Source organism: Aquarana catesbeiana, linkage group LG11, assembly GCF_042186555.1.
Source record: "Aquarana catesbeiana isolate 2022-GZ linkage group LG11, ASM4218655v1, whole genome shotgun sequence".
Taxonomy (NCBI): domain Eukaryota; kingdom Metazoa; phylum Chordata; class Amphibia; order Anura; family Ranidae; genus Aquarana; species Aquarana catesbeiana.
This window is the reverse complement of record NC_133334.1, coordinates 107,886,184-107,914,054: the sequence shown is the minus strand read 5'-3', so window position 1 is coordinate 107,914,054 and position 27,871 is coordinate 107,886,184. Positions and strand designations below refer to the sequence as shown.

At 45.8% G+C, this 27,871-nt stretch overlaps 1 protein-coding gene across 6 annotated transcripts in view; it reads left to right on the top strand.

The window, feature by feature from the left end:
* CHID1 (chitinase domain containing 1) overlaps nt 1-27,871 on the top strand; it is a 1,258,939-nt gene that overhangs the window by 105,920 nt on the left and 1,125,148 nt on the right. For all 6 annotated transcript variants that reach the window (XM_073604841.1, XM_073604840.1, XM_073604839.1 and 3 more), the window contains exons 5-6: nt 17,691-17,735; nt 19,711-19,817. In XM_073604841.1, the coding sequence (XP_073460942.1) occupies nt 17,691-17,735; nt 19,711-19,817 (152 nt within the window). The remainder of the gene's footprint in view (nt 1-17,690; nt 17,736-19,710; nt 19,818-27,871) is intronic.

Sequence of the window (27,871 nt, the reverse complement as noted above, 5' to 3'; positions counted from 1 at the left end):
AAAAGTACAGAAGTATCCCTGTGAGACCCCCCTTACCTTAGGATGGTGAGAAGTGGCCAACCGGAACTGACCCAGTGATCTCCATGCTGCCTGGAAGCAGGCTAAGCCTAAATGGGAACCCTATATACGGCCAGTCCCCGCCCCAATCAGATAACTCCCCCCAGCATCACGCGGTGCAGGCACACATGCGGTCGGAGGACTCCTCCAGCGCAGCGGCAGCCGCCGCCCACAGCTGCTGGGGAGGCCGCCCTCCAAGTGTCTGCACGAGAAGGAAAACAGCGTCAGACGCCGTGACACTCAAGCAGAGGTCACGTGCGTAACGAGGAGGCATGATGCCGACGCATAGCAGGAAGCCTGCCCCAACCACTCGTCAGGGAAAACGAGGGGGGGGAGGGATCCCAGCCGTGCCTCGCAGCTCCCGGACACAGAACAAAAGGCCGCCTGACAGAGGCAAACCCCTCTGAATCTCCTCCGGCCCCTCTCTTTGAGCTCCTCCCTCAGCTCCCGGGCCCGGGCTATTTGGTTGCCGGCAGTTGTGGACCCCCTTAGTTTCACTACCGCGTGGCATGTGAGTACCCATCGGAGACTAGGGGTTTTTGTTTCCTCCTTTTGTTATTTTTCTTTTTTTATTCATTTTTTTTTTTTTTTTCTCCTCACACAGTTTTTATCCCATTGTTCTTTTCCTTTGTAGACCCTGGTGCTATATCGCCCCTGAAGAGTGTTCAATACACGAAACGCGTCGGGCTTACGACATGCACCAGACAATCATATACCCACAAGTTTTTTATTACCCTATGATTCTATGCTACTTTAGTGAATATTTTCTTCAGAATAGGATTATTTTCCCTGCATCCATTTGGATGTTGTTTACCATGTATGCCATGTATGAGTTAGGACGTGACTGCTACACGACTTGTTATGACAATCTACACTTGAATTCCAATTGTGTTATTGCACTACTATGTATCAATAAAGTGTTTCATGCAATGTTTGACTGTCCCCCTGGCCTTCTTTGCTCACCTCATCTAAAGTCCCAACCTTCCTGTTTTATGTATCTTATCAATTATGAACCTTTTGTACTGACATTTGTTTATTGATACAACGCTATCAAAATCTCCAAGCAGATGTTGCGCAAATCCAATGGCGGCTGGTGGTATATTTTCTTTATCGTACATCACGGGACACAGAGCCACAGTAATTACTGTATGGGTTATATGGCACCTTCAGGTGATGGACACTGGCACACCCTAGACAGGAAGTTCAATTCCCCATATAAACCTTCCTCTTACCGGGAGTACCTCAGTTTTTTCGCCAGTGTCTTAGGTGTTGGTCATGAGTAAAGATGTGCAACCGGATCCATTCAAAGTGTCTTTTCCAGGCCGAATTGAATGGTACCCGGGCCTCGTGTCGGAAGAAACAAGGTTTTGCCTGTAACACTTCTCTTTTTAGAGAACTGGACCCCGGGATCCAGTATTTGTTTTTTTCAGCCATATTCCTGGCGGGGTGCTTTACAGGCCCAGGGGTGTGGATCCCCCGATTAAAAAGGAGGGTTCTCCAGCAGCTCTCCTCCACCCCAGCCCTCCTCCACATGCAATCTGATCGGAGCCCGCTCGCGCGGGAAAAATGTCTATTTTGAAAAAGATGGGGGCGCGGTGGGTGGTCAGAGGAAGGGGGTGGAGCTTAGTGGCGTCGGCGTGCTTCAGCGTCCACAACACGGGCTGTGTAAGCTATAAAGTGCACCTTTTTTCAGGTGCATACAGCTGAAGGAGGGACACAGAGCAGATGGGTGGCATGTGAGTGTTGGTGACACAGGCATTCCCAGGGCACATTTACTAAAGCATTAGGCTGGGCTTAATAGCAGCGGAAGTTGCTGGACTATTGCTCAGCAGTGAGTGCATTTTTTTGGCAGTACCTCTTCGTTTGTGCTCAGCACTATGACCAGAGGGGGTAGTACAAATACCATAAAACCAAGGGCACAAAGGGGTCGCCCTAAGGACCCTCCCTCTGCAACACCACCCCCCCCGAAAGCTCTAGGGAGGCTGGTCAGAGTGAGCCATCGGGGTCATCAGGGGCTGCAATTGCTTCCGACGCTTCAGCCCCCATCTATATAACTGAGGATGTTTTCTCCTCAGCTTTGAGTGGATTGGAGGAAAGGTTAGCGGCTTTAATCGCATCTTCCCAGAGTGGAAGAAAACGCATTAGGTGCCCTTCTACCACCCAGGATCCTCAAACAGAGGAACAGTGGGAGAGGGAAGATGAATCCCCCTCAGGGGACCGTGGAGAGACTGATGACTCCTCTTCTGAGGGATCAAGTGGGGAAGCACCTTCTTCAGCTTCACATGCTGAGAACTTGCTGGTGCATTCTCTTACTGAAATGGTCCGCTCCACATTTAAGCTACCCTAAACTGAGTCGGTTGAAAAGCCCACTCCTTGTTTATTTATTTCAGTTACTTATATAGCGCCGTCAATTTACGCAGCGCTTTACATATACATTGAACATTCACATCAGTCCCTACCCTCGAGGAGCTTACAATCTAAGGTCCCTAACTCACATTCATACATACTAGGGACAATTTAGACAGGATCCAATTAAACTCCAGGCAGGTAGTGTCATGGTTGGGATTTGAACCAGCGAGGCGACAGTGCTAGGCGAAAGTGCTAACCACTACACCACCGTGCCGCCCCCGGTTTGGGTTCACTAAAGCCTCCTCAAGCTTTGCGTGCCTTTCCTGTCCATTCATTGCTGGAAAAGCTTATGTATTCTGAGTGGGATCACCCAGATAAGCATTTTTTCCCTCCTAAAAGGTTTTCAACACTTTATCCTATGGAGGAAAAATTTACTAAGATGTTGAGTATACCAGCAATTGATGCTGCTATATCCTCTGTGAATAAAAGTTTGACTTGTCCGGTTGACATTGCACAAATGCTTAGGGATCCAACTGATAAAAAAATTGGAATTCCTGTTAAAAAACATTTTTTCCTTGGCAGGTTCGGTGGCTCAACCTGCAGTGGCGGCAATTGGGGTATGTCAATCCTTGAGAGACCATTTGAAACAGGTGCTCAAGGTTTTCCCTGAACAGCAGGCCCAGGTGTTAGCCGAGATGCCAGCGGCTTTTGACGCAATCAGAGATTCTATTCTTCAAACCTCTCACTTTATGCTTGGGTTGGCAAATATGTGTAGAATCTTATGGTTGAAAAGTTGGTCAGCCGAAGCGCCATGCAAAAAGCTCGTGCCTGGTTTTCCTTTCCGCGGTGAAGAGCTGTTTGGGGATGATTTGGACAAATATATCCAAAAAATATAAAGTGGGAAAAGTACCCTTTTACCAGTGTAAAGGATTCCCATCAAATGTAGAGCTTAAAAGACACCGCCACTCGCTGGTTCTTCTTTTTAAGGGCTTTGTTTGCCCATTTTTATTAAAAGAAAGTTCAACAAACAAAGATAGGTTTCCCTCGCAGGGGTTTCAGCATTCCTTTTCATCAACCAAACTACATTCAGCCTAGTTGTCTCTCACTTGCAGCACTGCAGCTCTGACCTTACACTCCAGGCCCCTGTCTGTCTCATACAGACTGTTTCACCGACCACCTTGGTGCACACAGCTTTGAAGCCCTTCAATGCACACAGCTTCTGGCTCCCTGGATGCACACAGCTAACAGCCTCTTGCTGCACTGGCTCCCACGTGGAGCCCTCCTGACTCCTGGTACTCAGACTTCCTATCTGCCGGGTGGAGCCCAGAACCATGGCCAGGTTACTACTAAAAGCCCAGCACACACCTGACCAATCAGTATGCTGGCTGTTCTCAAAATCAGGACCCAGGATTAGGGATTTCATCCCACCCGGATCTCTCAGAAATCCCAGAGCTCCAGGTCCCAAAGTGGACTTTACAAAACACTGAGGAAACTTAAAGGCCTCTTCATGGTACATGCTCCCTGGAGCCCCTCAACCCGTCTGGTTGAGAATTCTGGGTCCCATCCTCCTTCTAGACCCTGGCAGGGCAACGCTCTGCCACATATCCTCCCCCCCCTGTTTCGATCCCGGAGGGGCGTAACACACCAGCCAAACCTTTTCAAAATGGCACCTCTGTGCCAGTTACCACCACCAAGGGCCAAACCCAGTCTTATCAGGTGACTTTCTCTATGTCCCCCTGCTACACTAAAAAGCCCCCCCCCAGTGACTTTTTATGGGTGCGCTTCCAAAAACGCCATCTGCCCATTTTCCTTGGGGTCACATTTTTAAACACCTTTTTAATCATAAGTGTGGGCACTTTTATTTGGGAATTAAACTCTTTTAATGACACCTTGTTAAGCTTTGGGCCAGTGTCCTCAGACCGTTTATTCTTGCAACTTGGGAGGGTCCTGGACTGCTGGAAATCCTTCCCAGAATTACACCCCTGAACCTGTAGGGGGACCAATTCTACTGCACCTATTCCCTCTTCTGTGTCTGTCATACCATTCATCTTCCTGAATTTTTTAAGATCAAGACCATGTCACCTTGACCATCAGGTCTTCCCTTATTTTTGCTGTTACCCATGGTAACCAAAACATTTATTGGTGTGTTGCACTTTTCCCCATTGTCCAAAGTATCGCCACATTTATCAGAACTCTTTTCACCAGTGTTCTGCAAGGCAGTGTTTGGAGGAGAATTGCACAAAGCGGAGTGGTTGTCTACTATGGCAACGTCACTAACCACCTACTCCACTGCCACATGACGCTCCTCCAGCGACTGTCCTGAGACCTGATCCTCACTATCCAATTTCACCTTTGGATTGATGGCCCCAAACACATTACATGTACTTGTGCCCTCTGGCACTTCCGCCCAGATTTCTGTCCTGTCCAACAGTACTCCAGAGTGCCTCTCATACGCAACCTCTGTATGACGCCATCCAGCACACTGTGAGACAATTTTCCATAACAACAACGATTGCATTACATGCTTCCAAAATTGCAGAAATTGCGATAGTACAGCCTGTAATATCCAGCTCCATTTTGCATACCCCATGGTACAAGTTCTCCAAACGCAGGAGAGGATGGCAGGATATACACAGACTGTACACTCCAGCATTCTAATATTTCACTCAGCATATCTGTCATACAAAGGCAGTGCGATTCCACACCTAAGACCTTCCTGGGGTCCTTCATGTCTTTAGGGATGTGGAAAGACTCATTTACTGATGCCTTAGAGGTGACGCTTCTTAAATGGGCTTCCTCCCCACTTAAGGTATCCAATGCAATAACCTGGTGCTCTCCTAGAGCGCAGCCAGGTGCGGGTTCACCACAAAACTCTCAGGCTCAGTGTCAATCATCTGTTCCTTGTCTTCTCTATCGACAACATTAGTTTGGTATACCACACCAATAACTCCTTTATGGATTGTGGACACAACCTCTGCTATGTGCTCAATATCTTTTGGCCCTTCCATCTCCTGAGGAATATCCTCTGCAACAGCAGCAAGTGAGCCCTGGTCCAGAAGCTGCTCTGCAGTCCCTCCATTTAGCACAGCAGAAATGGTGTCTGCTCCATTGTTACACATTGAGACTTCTTTCAATAAAGCCAACAGACTTGTTGCCCATCTGTCCCAGTCTATTTTCTCTGGGCTCCCATCAGAGGTACTACGCAGTACCACTCCAACTGCCAAAGGAGACACAGGACAGAGTGGCTCCACAGCAGGCACATTGCACATATCACTTTTGTTTAAACTAACCTATGGCAAAACATTTTTAAACACAGCAGGCTGCAATACCATAACTTCACCACCTTGCTCGGGTGGCGCTTCATTAAACTCGCAAAGATCTTTGCTGTCAGCAGCGACAGATCGCAGTAACCAATTATCACAATAAGTAATTTCAGACATTTTTGTTTTACTATTTGACACATTCTTATCACCAAGGTCAAGTACCCTCTTATCCATCAGAGCGGCCCCACAGTTGTCCCAGGCAACCTCTGGCTCCAACACACAGAGCTCCCTTGAGGTTTCCAGGGACACCTCTGCTGTCTTATATACTGTTGCTAAGGGGAATAGCATATCCTGCTTAGAGATCACCCCTATCTCATTAAGCATCACATTATCAGCATTAGTTAACTCAATACCAGTATGAACATACTCCTCAGTAAGTTTCACATCATCACATTCAATTTTAACACTTGCCTCCCCACTGGACAGGGCACTGCAGTGAGGCAAGTTCTTTTCTGCACCAATAGTGGATCTCCCCTCTGGGATCACTTCCACTTCAGTGTGAGCAGTCACACAGTCAGTCTTTCCCATGACTTCAACATCAACAGTCTTACCCATCCGAGTAACAGATCTTGCCATGTTCATTTGAGTACGTCGCCTTTCTTGTACTGCACTTCTACTGGCCGACTCCCTCTGGTGGCCAAAGGATGAAACTACAGCAGGCACAACAGGAATTTCCTCTCTGTTGCCAGGGGTGACTGCAAACATTTTAACACAGGAATCCGGGCTTGCAGGCAAACAGTTAAACCCAGCAACAATATCAGCAGCTGTATTCCACAAACTGGGACAAGAAAAGATCCCATGCCCCAGTTGACCACATTCCTGGCATGTTACTTGGCGACTTTCTCCTGTTGCTAAGGGAGATGGCACTCTCCCAACATGCAGAATCTTACTGGCATCTCTATGAGGATGGTGGGGCACCTCTTCCCTGTAGCTCCTTATTCCCATTGGCACATGTTCTCTAGTTGCTAATGGAAACGGTGCTCTCCCAGCTGCACTTTTCTGGCTCTCCCAAACATGTAGACTTCTCTCTCTATGAAGCGGTGTCGCTTTAAACTTGCCACGATCCTCTATAGGCAATATCTTTGTCTTGCGGTCCTCCGACCTGACATCATAAGCGTTGCTATGGGCAACTGCACTCCTTTCAAACTTCTGGTAAGCCTGTTGCTCACTCCTGGGACTTAGAGCAGGCTTCTCAAACACAGATGCAGACCTTTGCTTTGCCAGGTAGCTTTGCACTGGAGCCTGGGACAAAGGACACTTGGAGACTGGATGCCCCCACTCACTGCACTGCAAACAGCGCACTTGGTTCCATGTCTTGTCAGGGCTTCCCACACTGCATCTCGTTTCAAGCTTAGCCCTCTGCACCTTGATAGCTGGCCTACTTGCACCAGCGTTGCCAAGGGCAACAACACTTCCCCTTTAACTTGGTGCAGTGCTGCCAGTTGTCGCTTGCACCAATCCACTGCAGACTCAGACTTTGGTGGACTCTCCATACTCACAGTCACCTGTGCACTCATTGCACCAGTGTTGCTAGGGACAACACCAGCCCTCTTTCTCCTTGGCAAAATCTGTTCAGGCATGTATGGTGTTCTTTCAGGTGGTAACAACCCCTCCAGCCATAGAGCTCTATCTATCATCTCAGCCATCCTTGCTTCTTTTAGGCGCTTTGATCGCCCCATACTCACAGTCACTACAGAAAACTTTACACAGTTCAGCAATAAATTGGAGCACTGTCTCTTTAAGGCTAGTCACCTTTCTTTTTCAGGTTCTCCTCACCTGCACACACAGATTATGCAGTCTCATGCATCAAAACACAGTTCATATAACAGATGAACTTACTTGATTGTAGGGATCTCAGATTGTGCCCGCATTCTCCACCACATGTAAAGGATTCCCATCAAATGTAGAGCTTGAAGGACACCGCCACTCGCTGGTTCTTCTTTTTAAGGGCTTTGTTTGCCCATTTTTATTAAAAGAAAGTTCAACAAACAAAGATAGGTTTCCCTTGCAGGGGTTTCAGCATTCCTTTTCATCAACCAAACTACATTCAGCCTAGTTGTCTCTCACTTGCAGCACTGCAGCTCTGACCTTACACTCCAGGCCCCTGTCTGTCTCATACAGACTGTTTCACCGACCACCTTGGTGCACACAGCTTTGAAGCCCTTCAATGCACACAGCTTCTGGCTCCCTGGATGCACACAGCTAACAGCCTCTTGCTGCACTGGCTCCCACGTGGAGCCCTCCTGACTCCTGGTACTCAGACTTCCTATCTGCCGGGTGGAGCCCAGAACCATGGCCAGGTTACTACTAAAAGCCCAGCACACACCTGACCAATCAGTATGCTGGCTGTTCTCAAAATCAGGACCCAGGATTAGGAATTTCATCCCACCCGGATCTCTCAGAAATCCCAGAGCTCCAGGTCCCAAAGTGGACTTTACAAAACACTGAGGAAACTGAAAGGCCAGTTTCCTTTTCATGGTACATGCTCCCTGGAGCCCCTCAACCCATCTGGTTGAGAATTCTGGGTCACATCCTCCTAGACCCTGGCAGGGCAACACTCTGCCACACCAGTTAAGAAAAAGAGTAAACGTCCCTCAGTTAAACGGGCTCTTTCTCCAGTGCCAGGGGCATCAGCCTCCAGGCAGTCGCGACGGCCTCCACCGTCAGGTTCAAGAGGTAAACCTCAGGGTCAACCACAGGGACAAAATAAATCCTGGGGGAGGAAACCCACAAGACAGAACGCTAAAGCCTCTTTATGAAGGAGCGCCCAGGCTTGTTTGAGTGGGGGGAAGACTTTTGGAGTTTTCAAGGGTCTAGCAGGAAGAATTGCGAGACAGATGGGTGGTCTCCACAATAGCTCTAGGTTACAAACTAGGGTTCCGAGAATTCCCATCTCCTCCTTTCCTCAGGTCAAATGTCCAGAGAAAAAGAAGTCTGTCTTTCTAGCGTTAGACCGACTTTTGTCGCAAAAAGTGATCATGGTGGTCCCCATGGAAGAGCAGGGGTTGGGGTTTTATTCAAACCTTTTCACGGTGCCAAAACCAAATGGAGATGTCAGACCCATTCTAGATCTCAAAGATCTAAACCGATTCCTGTAAATTCGCTCTTTTCGCATGGAATCAATCCGATCAGTAGTCTCCATCCTACAAGGAGGAAAACTTTTGGCATCAATCAACATCAAGGAGGCATACCTGCATGTACTTATTTTCCCCGCTCACTAGAAATATCTGCGTTTCGAAGTAGAAAAACTTCATTTTAAGTTTGTAGTCTTGCCTTTCGGTCTAGCTACTGCACCTCGGGTGTTTACAAAGCTTCTGGCCATATTAAGGACTCAAGGTATAACGATAATAGCATACCTAGACGACCTGCTCTTGATAGACCGGTCGGTAGCCCGCTTGGACCAAAGCATGGTCACCACAGTCAACTACCTGGAATACCTAGGTTGGGTCCTCAACCTAGAAAAATCTTCTTTAAAGCCATTAAGAAGATTAGAGTACTTGGGTCTGGTTATGGATACAGCCCAGAAGAGGGCTTTTTTACCTCAGGCAAAGATCAGCGCCATTAAGGAGCTGGTTCAGGTGGTCAGGGCAAAGAAGGGTCCTTCTATTCGCCTTTGTATGAGGTTGTTGGGGAAGATGGTTGCTTCATTCGAAGCACTTCCCTATGCTCAGTTTCATTCAAGACTACTGCAAAACAGTATCCTGTCGGCCTGGAACAAAAATGTCCAAGCACTAGATTTTCTGATGCGTTTGTCGCCAAAAGTGCGCCAGAGCCTCAGTTGGTGGAGGATATCCGAGAATCTGCAGAAGGGGAAATCCTTCTTACCAGTTACCTGGAAGGTGGTAACAACAGATTCCAGCCTTTCAGGTTGGGGAGCAGTCCTGGAAGAGGCATCTGTCCAAGGTAAAGGGTCCAGAACCGAAAGGACCTTGCCCATCAACATTCTAGAGATTCGGGCAGCGTACCTAGCCCTAAGGGCCTGAACATTCAGGTTGCGGAATTCTCCTGTCAGGATTCAATCCGACAATTCCACAGCAGTGGCTTATATCAATCACCAAGGAGGCATCAGAAGTCAGGCAGCCCAAGGAGAGGTAAACCATATCCTAACCTGGACATAAAAGCATGTGCCGTGCATATCGACAATCTTCATTCCAGGGGTAGAGAACTGGCAGGCGGACTACTTAAGTCGCCAGCAGTTCCCAAGGAATGGTCCCTTCACCCCGACATCTTCCTGGCTATATGCCAAAGATGGGAGATCCCGGACGTAGATCTGTTTGCGTCCAGGTTCAACAACAAAGTCGACAACTTTTATTTAGGAACAAGGGATCCACTCGCATGCGGAACAGATGCATTGGTGGACCCTACCACCACGTCCAGACCTGCTATCGCAGCGACCAGTGTTCCATCCTACTTTAAAAAGCTAAATTTAATGGTTTGGCTATTGAAACCCACATTCTGAATAATCGTGGGCCTTCAGGCTCAGTAATATCTACTTTGATTAATGCAAGGAAGCCAGCTTCCACAGTCATTTATTATAGAGTCTGGAAGGCATATGTTTCCTGGTGTGAATCCAGGGGTTGGCATCCTAGAAAGTATATCATAGGTAGAATTCTTGCCTTTCTGCAAATGGGGTTAGAGATGAAACTGGCCTTGAGTACTATCAAGGGCCAGGTCTCAGCTTTATCGGTATTGTTTCAATGTCCGCTTGCTTCTCATTCTTTGGTTCGAAGCTTTATATAGGGGTAACGTGGCTTAATCCACCGGTTAGAGCACCCCTGAACCCTTGGGACTTGAATTTAGTTCGGTCGGCGTTACAGAAACAGCCTTTTGAGCCGATACGACATATTCCTTTGGTCCTTTTGACAAGGAAGCTAGTTTTTCTGGTAGCCATTTCTTCTGCAAGAAGGGTATCAGAGTTGGCAACTCTTTTTTGTAAAGAGCCATATTTAAGAGTAGTATTGCGTCCTCGTCCTAGCTTTCTGCCAAAGGTGGTTTCGGGTTTTCATCTAAACCAGGATATTGTTTTACTTTCATTTTTTCCAAAACCCTGTTCTAAGGAAGAAAAGTCACTACATTATTTGGATGCAGTCAAAATCAATTTGAAGGCGACTGCTCAGATTCGGAAAACAGATGTTTTGTTTGTGTTGCCTGAAGGTCCTAGGAAAGGACAGGCAGCATCGAAATCCACTATTGCCAAATGGATTCGGCAAGTAATTATTCAAGCTTATGGTTTGAGGAGGAAAGTTCCACCTTTTCAAATCGAAGTGCACTCCACCAGAGCTGTTAGTGCTTCGTGGGCAGTGCATCACCAAGCCTCTATGGCTCAAATCTGCAAGGCCGCAACTTTGTCTTCAGTTCATACATACACCAGATTCTATCAGGTGGATGTAAGAAGGCATGAGGATATCGCCTTTGGGCGCAGTGTGCTGTAGGCAGCAGTATACAGTGGGGCAAAAAAGTATTTAGTCAGCCACCAATTGTGCAAGTTCTCCCACTTAAAAATATGAGAGAGGCCTGTAATTGTCATCATAGGTATACCTCAACTATGAGAGACAAAATGTGGAAACAAATCCAGACAATCACACTGTCTGACTTTTGAAAGAATTTATTTGCAAATTATGGTGGAAAAAAAGTATTTTGTCAATATCAAAAGTTCATCTCAATACTTTGTTATATATCCTTTGTTGGCAATGACAGAGGTCAAATGTTTTCCGTAATTCTTCACAAGGTTGTCACACACTGTTGCTGGTATGTTGGCCCATTCCTCCATGCAGATCTCCTCTAGAGCATTGATGTTTTGGGGCTGTCGCTGGGCAACACGGACTTTCAACTCCCTCCAAAGTTTTTCTATGGGGTTGAGATCTGGAGACTGGCTAGGCCACTCCAGGACCTTGAAATGCTTCTTACGAAGCCACTCCTTCGTTGCCCAGGCAATGTGTTTGGGATCATTGTCATGCTGAAAGACCCAGCCACGTTTGCTCTCTAGCAAACCTCAGACGGGCCCGGACATGTACTGGCTTAAGCAGGGGGGCACGTCTGGCACTGCAGGATCTGAGTCCCTGGCGGCGCAGTGTGTTACTGATGGTAGCCTTTGTTACATGGTCCCAGCTCTCTGCAGGTCATTCACTAGGTCCCCCTGTGTGGTTCTGGGATTTTTGCTCACCATTCTTGTGATCATTTTGACCCCATGGAGTGATATCTTGCGTGGAGCCCCAGATCGAGGGAGATTATCAGTGGTCTTGTATGTCTTCCATTTTCTAATTATTGCTCCCACAGTTGATTTCTTCACACCAAGCTGCTTGCCTATTGCAGATTCAGTCTTCCCAGCCTGGTGCAGGTCTACAATTTTGTTTCTGGTGTCCTTCGACAGCTCTTTGGTCTTCACCATAGTGGAGTTTGGAGTGTGACTGTTTGAGGTTGTGGAAAGGTGTCTTTTATAGTGATAACAAGTTCAAACAGGTGCCATTAATACAGGTAATGAGTGGAGGACAGAGGAGCCTCTTAAAGAAGAAGATACAGGTCTGTGAGAGACAGAAATCTTGCTTGTTTGTAGGTGACCAAATACTTATTTTCCACCATAATTTGCAAATAAATGTTTTCAAAAATCAGACAATGTGATTGTCTGGATTTGTTTCCACATTTTGTCTCTCATAGTCAAGGTATACCTATGATGACAATTACAGGCCTCTCTCATCTTTTTAAGTGGGAGAACTTGCACAATTGGTGGCTGACTAAATACTTTTTTGCCCCACTGTAGGTACTCAGGTCTGATTGAACCCTACAGATAGCATTGCTCTGGGACATCCCACATAGTAACTACTATGGCTCTGTGTCCCGTGATGTATGATAAAGAAAATAGGATTTTTATAACAGCTTACCTGTAAATACCTTTTCTTGGAGTACATCACAGGACACAGAGGTCCCTCCCCTCTTTCTGGTTACATGTGTATTGCTTTGCTACAAATCTGAGGTACTCCCGGTAAGGGGAGGGATTATATGGGGCATTGAACTTCCTGTCTAGGTTGTGTCAGTGTCCATCACCTGAAGGTGCCATATAACCCATACAGTAATTACGGTGGCTCTGTGTCCCGTGATGTACTCCAAGAAAAGGATTTTACAGGTAAGCTGTTATAAAAATCCTATTTTTTTTGGGGTGTGGCAAACAATCCACCCGCTGCCACCCCCCCGGTCGGTCGATCACCGGCCCTGCACTTACCCCATCTAGGTAGTGGACAGCGCTTTCTCCGTGCAGCGTCTCCTTCACCCGGTGCTTCACAACGGCTTCCCGTGTCTCCTCCCCCCTCCTCCTAGGCGGCCAATAGGCTGGTGGGCTTTTCTTCTGGGAGAACGACAAACAGCCAGCACTACCCCCCTCTGGGGGGGGGGGTGGAGCACGGCATTGATGCACCCCCTGGGAGCTCCAGCACTTACTCTGTGGTGAGCTGTGTCCTCCTCTCCTCCTGTGTCCTCCAGACAGCGGCGGGTTCAGTTCCAGCGTGTCTCTTCTTCCACAGCACTAGGCATCCAATAGGATCACTGACCTGCCTCCTGATTGGTGTGGAGTAACTGTAGTGTGAAAATAGCGAAAATTCATTCGCTATGGTCGCCCTTCCATATTTTGAAGCCTATTGGAGCCTCTGGCTCTAATCGGGTGCTTCAAAAAACACACCCCCGTCATAGGAATTCATGTGCCCCGGTGTCCTGAAAGGGGCTGGGCACATGGATAGGGAGGATGGCGGAGGTGTTGGGAGGGATTAGGGATGAGGTCAAGTTGTAGTCGGAAGTTAATTTCATCAAAGATCGCCTTCCAGTATGTCATTATGGAAGGGCACTCCCAGAACATATGTATATGTGAACCCACTTAGAGTTGACAGCGGGGACAGGTAGGATCCCGTTCGGGAAACATTCTCTGCAACCTTACAGGAGTGTAATAGAGCCGATGAAGAAACTTAACTTGGATCAGCTTATCTCGGGATGAAATTACAAGCTTAGGACCTTGTTCTAGGCTATCTTACCAGTCCTTGCTGTCTAGGGAGGGAATGTCCTCCTTCCAGTATTCCCACAACTTTTCCATTCTAGGTATATTAGTACAAAGGAGAGCACTATAAAGTGCCGATAGTGGTTTATTTAGGTCCCCAGGAGCTAAAAGGTCCTCCATAGGATCAGCTTTGAGGATGGGATTCTGAGGGAACTGGGCCGCAGCAGCATTTGGCAGCTGGAAATATCGGAACAGGATCCAGGCCGGCAAATTGAACCTCTGAGACAAATGTGAGAAGTTTAAGAGGGCACCCAGGGGCATAATATCCCCAATAGTCTTGATTCCATGTCATGCCCACAACTGGGGATCCTGAATGGTACAGAAATGAGGGAGTGCAGGGTTGCCCCAAAGGGGTTGGGCAGGAGACAACTGGCCCGGAACGAGGAAACATCGCGTTGCAGTTTTCCAGATTCGCCATGTGAGTCTCGTTGGCCCAGGGAGAGCTTGGTATGCCTTATGGTCCCCTATAGATGAGATTGCGAAGATCCCACAAAGACCCCAAGAAGGCAGCCTGCAGACAGGTGGCCGCATTGGCTCTAGAACTCTGGAACCACCAATAGGCAGATACCAGTACTGCCGCCCAGAAATAAACCCAACAATTAGGTAGTGCCAGACCTCCCAACTGTGGAGGGAGAGACAATGTAGCCTTAGCCAAACAGGAGGAGGCCCCGTTCCAAATAAAGGAAACCAGGCATCTATTTCTTTGAAGAATCAAGTGGGAACCCATATCGGACAGTTACGGAATATGTAATTTAATTTTGGGAGAAGCGTCATTTTTACCAAATTTATCCGGCCTAGTAAATTCAATGGGAGCCCCAACCATGTCGAGCAACACGCTTTGATTGAGATAGTGGTTGGAGATTATGGTCAAAAAAGTCAGCTATCCGTCTAGTCACCTGCACTCCTAGATACCTAAACTCCTCAACCCATTGTAGTGGGGAGGAGGGGGCTAGGTTAATTACCTGTTCATCAACTGGGAAGAGGATAGACTTGGACCAATTAATCTGTATGCCCGAGAATGAGCCAAACGTGTCAAATATAGTCAGGGCAGCCGAGTGCGACGGGCCTGCATCATTCAAGTAAAGTAAGGCGTCATCTGCATTTAGTGACAACTTCTCTTCCAAGCGTCTCACCCTCAATCCCTTGACCTCAGAAGATTCCCTAATCAGGATAGCCAAGGGTTCCAAAGCCAGAGAAAATAAGGAGGGAGACAAGGGGCATCCCTGTCGCTTACCTCTATGTAGAGAGAATGTCTGGGACAGCCAATCATTGGTACGGACACGTGCCCTGGGAGCCCTATAGAGCATCTGTAACCAGCAAAGGAATTTGGGACCAAAACCATATAGTTTCAGAACCTCCTATAGGTAGACCAATTCCACTGAATCAAACGCCTTTTCAGCATCTAAGAAACCTGGCCTTTAGCGGTACAAAAGCAAGTTGTTATTTAATGGGGTTTTGGAAATGCTGTAGGCCAAAAATTGAGCCACCGCAAGAGAACGTGGGTGGAAACACGGAGGCTTACACCAGGCAATATAAGCCTCCTGGGCTTGTGTGCCTGTAACATCATGGTAATGACTTAATGTGACAGCCCCCTGATCCCCCAGGCCAGGCTTTCAGTAGCCATGCCATTGAAGCCGAGGACAATAAAGCAAGGTAATAGATTGGACCCTCGAACAGGAGGTCCTCCTGAAAAGGCAGCCAACGGCGAGTGTCCGTGACCAGCTGCACCACGTCGGTGTACCACGGACACAAAGCTAGTCAGGAACCACCAGAATGACTGGAATCTCTCCCACCTGCATCTTACACAGCAGGCAAGGGGGCAGCTTGAGAGGAGGAAATACGTAAATGAGGCGATACTGATCCCATCGTGCCACCACAAATCTGTTGCATCCTCCAGTTTCGCCACAAACCTCAGTACCTCCCATGAGGCAGGAAATCAAGGGATCCACATCTGGGGTCCTCTAGCGTAGGTAGTACTGACGGAACACGTCCATAACTAGGGACACATCCCCTGATCCAACAACTGGCAACTGAAACAATCTGCCTGCCAATTTCAGACGCTGGGCATATGCACAGTGGGAGTAGGCCAGAATGTGCTGTTCCACTCCCACGAAACGCATGCTGCCTCCAGCATTGCTGCTGCATGACTCGTGCCACCTTGGTGGATGACCTAGGCCACTGCTGTTGCGTCGGCTGATCGAGCCCTAATCGGGAGCCCCTGGAGGAGAGAGAGATCCACTGCATAATGACTGCCCTGGCTGCCGCCAACGAAATGGCCGCCGGAATCACCAGAAAAATTGCTCCCCCGGCTTCAACAGGGAAACACAGAGCCCCACCAGTGCAGCTCACAACCTCCCCCCTGCCCAGGGACACCCCAGGGGGACTCAGGTTGCACAGATGCCTGAACAGCAGGTAGGAGGGGGAGAAGTCCAGGTGAAGGAGACAGGAGAGATACCAGCTGCCGGAGGTGAGGTAGGGACCCCACAGGACTGACCACTCCAGGGAGTACCTTCTCCACACACTGCATCCAGAGAGGGAAGGCCAGCAGAGTGTGTGGGTATGGCTATCATGACAGATCCTTCTCTCCACTGAAATGGGGGGCTGTCAGCCAGGGTAACATTGTGACACAGACTGTAGGTGCCCAGTCATATGTGTCCCCGTGAGACATTTAACTTGCTGGCTGCTTCGGCCCAGGATAGGGCTATTGCAGCCAACCCAGCGTGTAGCTAAAAGGTCTGCTTGCGCTTGTTGGCCAGACTGGGGTGACAACTGGATCTAGATTATCAAGCCCGTCTCACAGCTCAGCTGTTGATAGAAGTCCTCTGCAGAAAAAATACTGGAAAAAGGATAGAAAAAACAAAAAAGCTTGTGAGACCACAGGTCCCAGCTGGGAACCCGGTTCTAACTCCTCAACACTAGGCAGAATAACTGGTTTGCCTTTAGCAGAGAGGGGGGTTTTATACCAGAAGGACTGCCCATTGGAGGTGCCAAGTTCTTTTATGCCTAGGGTCCTACTCCTGTAGGTGGCACTATAAAACTGCTTGGTCAAGATTAAGTCCTTCAATGAATGTAAGAGAAAACGTCCACTGTGCATAAGGCCTTATTTTGGGTTGGGGGTTGTTGGTCTTGAAGATCATCCACTGTTTTATAGCTGCTCTTTTTGACCTGCATGACTCATAGCCAGGTTCCCCGGCTTTGCTGTACAAAGGAACTCTCCATCTGCAGTATTGCTGTGAAGAATTTACTTTGTAATGGTTTTTCCTTAGACACATACTGTGAATCCACTTAAGCTAAAGACACACACAGCCTGGTTCTCGGTCAAGCAGAAAATAGCTGAGTGCCGATCTTTTCTTCCATGATTAAAGTTTAGTAAAAAAAAAAAAAAGGTTCATGATGGAATTAAAAACTCCTCCTCTTAACCCTAACTAAACTTGAACAAATGGAGTTTTATCACTTTGGGTGTAGCTTTTTCTACTGGAGATCTCTTTTCTTGGGGTGCCACTACAGCAATGACAAAAGGAGTTTAACATTTTTTTTACTTGTTTACCTAAACAAAATTTTGGAAAGAAAATCTGTAGTTAGAGAAATCTTGAGGTTGTCTTTATATTACCATCTGAAATTGCTATTTGCCTGGCTATATCTGACTTCACTGCTTTGGAACAAGCACGCCACAGAGTCAGAAGTCCTGATCTGACTACTTGCTCCAGGTAAATTACCAATATAGTACTGAATCCAGTAAATCCATATCACAACCTTCCATTCTAAGGTGAAGAGGTCTACAATTTATGCCTCCCTATAGAACATGTTTAATGGACTTTACCTGCGTTTTTGATGTTTTACAGAAAGGCAGTAATCATTTTCTATGTTATGATTCCACATTTTGCAATTTATAAATACAGTAATTTGAATGTGTATATTTCCAGGGTGGATACAAGACATAAAGAAGAATTCTAAGACCACAAAAATTGGTGAGTGTAATATAGTTCTTCTTAAAAAAGTCTCTGATACTGAGAGTGAGAGCCAGTGAGATTTCAAGTTAAATAAATAATAGAAATAGAGAACATGCAGGCAAGGAAAGAACAAACAAAAAAACAATAACATCTGCAAATACTACCATGTGGATTTTGGGGGTGCTATGGGGGTGCTTAAATTATTTTTGGGGAGGCTTGAGGTACAGCTTTGGTTTCAAGCAACAAGCATTTCAAGCTATAGTTGTTATTGGTAAAGATGGGTAGTACATGATAAATTACAATAAAGTTAATTTCCAAACATTTAATGTATATCTAAAGCTGGCTCTTTTTTTTAAGTTTTGAGTAGATAGTGATTAAAACTCCTGTCATTTGTTTTTTGGGTTGTGTCTGATTGGGGAGACTTTCCTTCACTTCCTGTGCTGACAAACAAGTGAGAACACCTCTCTGCAAGTGAGAGGAATCCTCCTTTAGACAGTTCTCACCAGAAAAATTGTCCTCATCGAAAGTTTTTCCCACTATTTCTGTTCATTTACAACTGAAAATTTCATATTTTCTCTGGCTTTCGATCCCAGTGAAAATGATCACCAGAACTAACAGAATGGAGTAATCTTCCCAGCAGGGCCACAGACATCAGTAAAACCCTAATAGGGCTCTATCCATAAAAAAAAAAAGTTGGATACACTCTTAATGTTGGTATGCAAGTAAAATTAATATAGAGTATTTGAGGAAATAGTAATACAGGCTGTATCAGTCTTTTACAGCCTAAATGGGCCTCTCCTTTTATGTATTACGTGTTACTTCTTCTATATACGCATTGCATATCTTGATCCGTTATTTCAATATGTGGAATGAGAACAAGTTCTGTCTTTTCCTCTTACACTTGTTATCCTTAGCAGCAATTCCTGACCCTTCTAATACCTGTATGTGGTAAACTCCTTATTTAGCATGGCCACGTGTATGCTGTTTTAAAAGTTCTGACACCTCTTTGAGTGTCTTATCTAGAACAACTTTTTCTAGTGACATCCAAACAGTACTTCCAGTTGCAGGACAGATCTAAATCATATACAATGGCTTCTAAATGTCAGCTTGTGAATTCCAATCAAAAACCATCAGTGCCAGCTTGCAGCGTATGTATGGCCACATACTATCTTGTTAGCCAGGGTGTACAGTAGCTCTTAGAGGTTGATATTACTTCCATGGTGACAGTCCCGGGCTACTCGGATATTGTCCATAATACAAATAAGCTCAGACCATGCAAAGTTTTGCCAGATTCTGCCAAAAAACAGCAGCATTGATTTGGTCTTAAAACCAGGAGTTGTTAAAGTTACTAAACCAGTTAAAGCATACCGTCACACAAAAACAGAATTGCAACCATTGCAATTTCTTTTCTTTATATGGTCAACCCCGCCTAGGCGAGAGTGAAATCTCCTGCACTCCTGATATATGCACTCCACATATCCCAGGGGGCATCAGGTTCAACATAGCAGATGGAGGAGGATGGACCTGTGCCTGAAGATAGGTGGACTTTTGGTGTGTCATCAGAGGGCAAGCTGTCTGAAACAGGAAGAGATAACTAGCTCCTGATGACATTAGAAAGCAAGATGGTGGTGCGAGACCCGGCCTGTAGCAGAAGCTAGGCAGATTGCAGCATGGCAACGCTGGATTTGTTGAAAGTGTGAGCCTGTTTTTTGAGGCACCCCAGTGGACAAGGTAAGAGAGAACTATAAAAGGGATCCGGGAGTGAAGTTCCTCTTTTAACTTTCATCAACTTCTTTTATTTCATTGGAATAGAAGTGCTTGTAGTAGCTGTTTTTCATATTGTGCTGTTGCTTTGTGTCTAGATGTTGTCCATAGTATGATCAGTGTGAACTGTGAATTGTTGTATTGAGACAATGAAAAGACTAGTTATGTTTACAGTAAAGCCTAACCTACACATAATTAGGTTTATTTTCTTGACCAATTGTTTTTTTAGTTCCACGAGTCTTATTTGATGGATGGTCTTACCAGGATTTTGAGAGTGTGTTTAACAGTGAAGATGAGATTGAAGATCTTGTAGAAGTCATGGTGCAAACTGCAAAGGTTAGATGTTTTCTTGGTTAAAAAGGGATTCCAATTACGTGGAACTGTGGGCAAAAGTCAAATATCATACAATGTAGTTTTACATTTCAATTCTGGGCAAAAAACTATATCCTTACCATACCTTTCTTTGAAGGTATCCTGCTATGTGTTTAGATTTTCTTACCTGGTGAAGTAAGGTCCAGGTCCCAGGTTGAGGACATTTCCACCTGCAGGGGCCACTAATCCAGCATCACAAATTAACTCTCATGGTCTGTTCTCTTTCACTCCGCTCAGTCTTACATCAGTAGTCTTCTGAATCCTGAGAGTACCTTTTATGTGGACAGCCAGTGCAAATTGTCTATGTCACCACAAGCAATGCCACTGCTCTTTCCTTTACCCTACTCCCAGCAATTTGAATGGCAGCAGCAGGAGCCTATCTCCTTTACAATCCAGAATATTTTTTTGCCTTCATACAAAGAAAGAGTTAAGGTAAAAAAACACCCCGCATGGAGTACCACTTTAAATAAAATGCAAACCAATTGGAGTTCAATTCCAGCTAGCAACATGTTTCTTTTTTTTTTGGAAAAAATATTTAAAGCACATAAATTAAAGCTGACTGCTGTAAATACCCCTGGCAGTGTTATAGGGTTTGTGCTAACCATTTATCTGCTATTTTTGCTAAACAGATTGGCTTTACCTTGCTTTGTTGAAAACCCCACCCAAAAAGAAAATCCTGGGAGTGGTGACTCTGCAAAGTGCCAAACCCAATTATCGGGTAGTGCATCCAAAACATTGCTGGTCACAGAGCTACTCCCTCGGCGCACCCTGCCCCTACTTGTAGATCCAAAGCCACATGCACAGAGGAAAACATCCAAGGCTGGATCTAGTAGAGAGACAGGGGGTTTTGTGCTATTAGGCACTGTTGACCGTTACCATTCTAAATTATAACACCTAGTACACCATCCGAATCTAGTCCCAGTTTGTCTTCTCAGCATACTCCACCTTCACTCACACCGGGTAGGGTGCCGGCTCAGCTGTAGCAAGCACAGCATGTGGATAGCAGACGTGATCCATTATTACATCTAGGCCTAGAGTTTATATGAGACTTCAGAACATTGGGAACATTCACCGTCTACCCACAGAATTTTCTAGTGGCTGTTTTAATTCATCATATTCAGAACTAGGCTCAGTAGCATTCACTTTTTACATAGCTCTTCTACAGTGGGATATCAGAGATTCGTCACCATCTGTGGAGGGGAGGACTGGGAATTAGGAGGGATATAGGGAATAGTTTTTGCTCAGGGGCGCTGGAGTGGGGTGTAGGCCCTAGTGGTGGTGGGGTGCTTGGGTGAAGCGGTGGTTTGCTGGCGGGAGGGTTGGTAGGGTTAGGGAATTTCTCCTTAGGGGTTTGTGGACACACACACACACAGTCAATTGTATTTTTTATGTCCAATAATAAATTGCAATAAGTAGCCTCTGAGGTGCTTTATCATTTATCTTGCTTTGCAACACAGGTGCGTTCCCTTGGTGCAGGGGTTCCAACTAAAAATAGCCAAAGATGGTATGTTTTTGTGTGTTACCTTACCGTATAGGTGTGAATGGGTCCTAATTGTCTAAACTGTCACTCTTCCTGAACAGCTTGGTCTGACTGTAAGGCCTGCGAAATAAAAAGGAATAGTATACTAAATACAATCATTATAGGTATTAATCCCATAAAATTACAGGAACGCAAAAGTTCTGTATGGTGGGCCATAAATAACAAAATACGTTATTTTCTATAGTGATGCCTATGTGGAACACCACACCATCATACAGCTCTGTAGAAATAGACGAGAACATCAATGCATTTAGTGTTGTCATGTTCAAGGCGGCATGACAGGTTGACCAAAATTCATATTTTTTCTACTTTTTTTGAATTTTTGGCCAGTATAACGTAAATGTGCTTCCCTTCCATCTATCAGGTTTATGATACTTTGATACTTTGGTAGAACTATCCGTCACATACCACATTATTTTAAGCCAAACTTTAGAATTAAAGGGGTTGTAAAGTTATTTTTTTTTTTTTTTTTTTAAATAACAAACATGTTATACTTGCCTTCACTGTGCAGCTCGTTCTGCACAGAGTGGCCCCGAACCTGGTCTTCTGGGGTCCCTCGGCGGCTGTTTCAGCTCCTCCCCGCAAGCATTTACCACCTTCATGCGAGCCCCCTCGCACGGTGGTGAGTGCTTGCGGGCGCGCTCCCGTGATACAGCCGGCGGCTATAGCCGCTCGCTGTATCACTCGGCCCCGCCCCCCGGCGCGCCGCGTCATCGGATGTGATTGACAGCAGCGCGAGCCAATGGCTGCGCTGCTTTCAATCCATCCACTGCAGCCAATCAGCGACCAGGCTGAGCTGCAATGAAGCTGACGAGGACGAGCAGCGAAGATTCGAGGCGTCAGGTAAGTAAAACGGGGGGCCTGGGGGCGGCGGTACTGTCAAAAGTTTTTTCACCTTAATGCATAGAATGCATTAAGGTGAAAAAATTTTTACCTTTACAACCCCTTTAATTGTAACAGCTATGCCCTTTACATATTCCACTTCAGGCGTATTATTAGCTTTTGAACTAAATTCAAAGAGATACAATCATATAAGAATCCTGGAGATACAGAGATATATATTACTTCTTTCTAAGGAAGGTAATAGTCCATTTAGACCAGTGTTTTTCAACTGGGGTGCCGTGAGGCGTCCTCAGGGGTGCTGCGGTTACAGCCCGATCTGAGTGATCCTCTGTTAGCTCCTGTGCTACAGGACGGAGAGAGCACTGTTAACTCCTATGTACAGAGGAGGTAGAGAGCTGTGCCCGCACCTCCCCCTCTCTGCTTTCCTCTGTACTCTTGCACGCAAAAGAGAAAGCTGAGCTGGGCGCCCGACTGCATCCTACCAACTGATGATGTCTGCGGTTGCCAGCAAGAGTACAGAGAGGAGTAAAGGGCAGGAGGAGGTGCGAGCTGTCTGCCTCCTCTGTACACAGGAGTTAACTGTTAACCGTGCTCTCTCCCTCCTCCCCGGGTGCTAACAAAGGATCGCTCAAATCTGATTTTACAGGAAGGAAAGGAGCTGGGGGGGGGGGAATAAAGAGCACAACCCACACTTCCTCCTGACTCTCTCCCCCCTCTGCTGCTGTCAGTACTGTAGGGACAGAATTTGTGCTCAGAAGAGGGAGGAATTGGGGGTAGTTGCGCTAGGCTAGGAGGGGCGATTTGTGGAGGTTTGTGCTGGGAGGGTGATTAGGGTGGGGGGGGGGAGGGTTGTGCTAGAAGGGAGAATTGGGGAGGAATTTGTGCTAAGAGGGGGGTTTATAACCTACAAACCACTGGATTCTGCCTCAGAGTACAATTTAGGGATTGTTCACACCGGGTACAGTGCAGTAACAGGTGTGAAATCGCATGTTTTCCTGGACCACACAAAAATGTGCTGCCATTTGCAGACACACATGGGTGCCATTAATTCTTAGTGACACCCCCACCCATCTAGCAAATGCACGTACACTTGCGCCTGAAATTTAAAAAATCATACCAGCACCCTTTTGTGTGTTTCACACACATAGAGCAGCTCTTTAAAAAAAACTGCAACATGATGGCGAGAAAAATAGAGGTTGAAAAACACTGATCTGGATATTCTAGGTTTTTGAAATTGTCTTATTAACACCCTCTTACACGATCCCTATCAACTCTTTTCTACCTTTAACTTTACTTTGTTCTCCACTGCCTCCACCCACTAACTCACTTACTGTCCAGGAGATTGCCAGTCTCTTCAATAATAAGATAGTTGCAACTTGTAATGAGATCTCTACTGTACAGATATCTCCCCCACCTAATATTCCATGTTCACTTGCACACTCATTACTTTCCTATTTTAACCGCTTGTCGACCAGCCACCGTCATTTTTACTGCACAAAGTCGATCAGCACGATCCCGCGAACCGTTGTAGCTATACGTCAGCTCGCGGGATCAGGGATAGCAGGCGCGCACACGCACCCGCTGCACTGCGGGGGTGCCGATGCTCGTGGCCGACTGTCATGAGCACGAGAGGCAGAACAGGGAAGTGTGTGTGTGTAAACACACAAATCCCTGTTCTGTTCTGAGAGGAGTGACAGATCGTGTGTTCCTATTAGCTAGGAACCACGATCCGTCACTTCCTCTAGTCCCCCTTCAGTTAGAAACAAGTAGCAGGGAACACAGTTCAACCCTTGATCGCCCCTAGTGTTAACCCTTTCCCTGCCAGTGACATTTTTACAGTAATCAGTGCATTTTTATAGCACTGATCGCTGTATAAATGCCAGTGGTCTCAAAAATGTGTCAAAAGTGACTAATGTGCTTGCCATAATGTCACAGTCCCAGTAAAAATCGCAGATCGCCGCCATTACTAGTAAAAAAAAAATGATAAAAATGCTATAAATCTATGCCCTATTTTGTAGACGCTATAACTTTTGCACAAACCAATCAATGTACGCTTATTGCGATTTTTTTTTTTTTAATTTTTAATTTTTTTTTTACCAAAAATATGTAGAAGAATACATATCGGCCTAAACTGAGAAAAAAATTTGCTTTTTTAAAAAAAAATGGAGATATTTATTATAGCAAAAAGTACAAAATATTGTTTTTTTTCAAAATTGTCGCTTTTTTTGTTTATAGCTCAAAAAATAAAAATCGCAGAGGCGATCAAATACCACCAAAAGAAATCTCTATTTGTGGGAAAAAAAAGGACATCAATTTTGTTTGGGTGCAGCGTTGCACGACCGCGCAATTGTCACTTAAAGCGAGGCAGTGCCGTATCGCAAAAAATGGCCCGGTCATTCAGCAGCCAAATCTTCCGGGGCTGAAGTGGTTAATCCTGCTACCATAGAAAAGGTTGCTGAATTTTGCCCTAATGCCCACCTTATCACCGACCCCCTGGACCATGTTCCCTTGCAACTATTACATTTACCCTCTTGCTGAGATATGGATGTGGCACTTTAAACTGCTGTATAAAATTAGCAAAAATATTTATATATTTTATATTTTATATATATTACACAGTGTGTGTGTGTGTGTGTGTGTGTGTGTGTGTGTATATATATATATATATATATATATATATATATCTCATGGTCACTACTAAAAAAATTTACACTTTTTTCTATGATTCATCAAGGGACACAGTTTGATGGTATTAAAGTGGAAGTTAACTTCCATGCATGACTTTTTACCTATAGGTAAGCCTATAATAACGCTTACCTATAGGTAATGTAAATATCTCCTAAACGTGCACCGTTTAGGATATACAGTATTTACTATACATGCAGCCAGTGACATCACTGGTGCATGCATTCTGAAGGAACGGCCACCCGTGCCGTTTCTTCAGAGCCCGTGCCATGACGCTTCGCGGCTCTGGCCCTTCGTAGAGCAGGAGTCTGCGAACCCGGAAGCAAAACAGGTGAAGATGGAAGCAGCCTCCAGATCTGACAACTGGGCATGGGAGGCCTTCGTTTTAAGGTTGATATGGTGCATACTAGCACATTGTCTTTACCTTGCAGGGTAAAAAAAAAAGTCCAGCGGTTTACAACCGCTTTAAGTAACAAAGGATACTGCTGCCTACATGAGAAATGGGCAGTAGGCGCATACAAACTAAAGGCTGCCCCTTTACCACTTTCTGTCTGCCTGTTACAGTGGGGCAAAAAAGTATTTAGTCAGCCACTAATTGTGCAAGTTCTCCCACTTAAAAAGACGAGAGAGGCCTGTAATTGTCATCATAGGTATACCTCAACTATGAGAGACAAAAGTTGGAAACAAATCCAGACAATCACATTGTCTGATTTTTGAAAGAACTTATTTGCAAATTATGGTGGAAAATAAGTATTTTGTCAATCTCAAAAGTTCATCTCAATACTTTGTTATATATCCTTTGTTGGCAATGACAGAGGTCAAACGTTTTCTGTAAGTCTTCACAAGGTTGTCACACACTGTTGCTGGTATGTTGTCCCATTCCTCCATGCAGATCTCCTCTAGAGCAGTGATGTTTTGGGGCTGTCGCTGGGCAACACGGACTTTCAACTCCCTCCAAAGTTTTTCTATGGGGTTGAGATCTGGAGACTGGCTAGGCCACTCCAGGACTTTGAAATGCTTCTTACGAAGCCACTCCTTTGTTGCCCAGGCGGTGTGTTTGGGATCATTGTCATGCTGAAAGATCCAGCCACGTTTCATCTTCAATGCCCTTGCTGATGGGAGGAGGTTTGCACTCAAAATCTCATGATACATGGCCCCATTCATTCTTTCATGTGCACGGATCAGTCGTCCTGTTCCCTTTGCAGAGAAACAGCCCCAAAGCATGATGTTGCCACCCCCATGCTTCACAGTAGGTATGGTGTTCTTTGGGTGCAACTCAGCATTCTCTCTCCTCCAAACACGACGAGTTGTGTTTCTACCAAACAGTTCTACTTTGGTTTCATCTGACCATACGACATTCTCCCAATCCTCTTCTGGATCATCCAAATGCTCTCTAGCAAACCTCAGATGGGCCCGGACATGTACTGGCTTAAGCAGGGGGACACGTCTGGCACTGCAGGATCTGAGTCCCTGGCGGCATAGTGTGTTACTGATGGTAGCCTTTGTTACGTTGGTCCCAGCTCTCTGCAGGTCATTCACTAGGTCCCCCCGTGTGGTTCTGGGATTTTTGCTCACCGTTCTTGTGATAATTTTGACCCCACGGGGTGAGATCTTGCGTGAAGCCCCAGATCAAGGGAGATTATCAGTGGTCTTGTATGTCTTCCATTTTCTAATTATTGCTACCACATTTGATTTCTTCACACCAAGCTGCTTGCCTATTGCAGATTCAGTTTTCCCAGCCTGGTGCAGGTCTACAATTTTGTTTCTGGTGTCCTTCGATAGCTCTTTGGTCTTTACCACAGTGGAGTTTGGAGTGTGACTGTTTGAGGTTGTGGACAGGTGTCTTTTATACTGATAACAAGTTCAAACAGGTGCCATCAATACAGGTAATGAGTGGAGGACAGAGGAGCCTCTTAAAGAACAAGATACAGGTCTGTGAGAGCCAGAAATCTTGCTTGTTTGTAGGTGACCAAATACTTATTTTCCACCATAATTTGCAAATAAATTCTTTCAAAAATCAGACAATGCGATTGTCTGGATTTGTTTTCACATTTTGTCTCTCATAGTTGAGGTATACCTATGATGACAACTACAGGCCTCTCTCATCTTTTTAAGTGGGAGAACTTGCAAAATTGGTGGCTGACTAAATACTTTTTTGCCCCACTGTATAACTGTCAGGACAGCGCCCTTACTGGAGGGGTAGAAGTAGCTGCAGTATATATTCTATATGCTATATACAGGAGAGTAGTGAACATCAGCTAAAAGCACAGGATCGATAGGAGCAGCTCTGTGTGATCACAAACGTAAACAGTGTAGTGCTGTTCACGTTGGTGAGCCATTCCTTTTCACAGCCATTCCTCACAACAGGGATTTAATTGAATTAATTTAATGAATTAATCTATTTATTATATTTTCTGGCTACAGTGGAGGAACACAACTATCGAAGGTTAGGGAAAGGTGAGGAAGGTTTAAAGGGCCAGAGACCACCAATGCTGTGGGATTGTTTCGGGGGGATTTGAAGTTCCAGCCAATGATGGGGGAAGAGGTTGGGGTTTTCAAAATGCCACTGACCACCAATAATTGTGGAATTGTTTTTGGATGGGGAGGGTAAAAATACCACTGACCACCAATGCTTTTTTTGCAGAGGGGGTTTAATGTGCTGCTGACCACCAATGATGGTGGGGGGGGGGGTTTAAAATTCTTTTAAAGACCAAAAATTGTAGGATTATTTTGGGAGGAGGGTGGTTTAAAGTGCCACTGACTAGCAATAATTGTGGGATTGTTCTGGGAAAGGAAGGGGGTGTATTTACAGTTCTTTGTATGTATTCATGGCATCTAGCCTTTACATACAATGCAATTTCAGTGCACCACAACCTCAAACTTTCAACTTTTCTCTGACCATTCTTATCAAAGATGCTCCAACATTTAAGGACTCTACCGACAAGAAGTT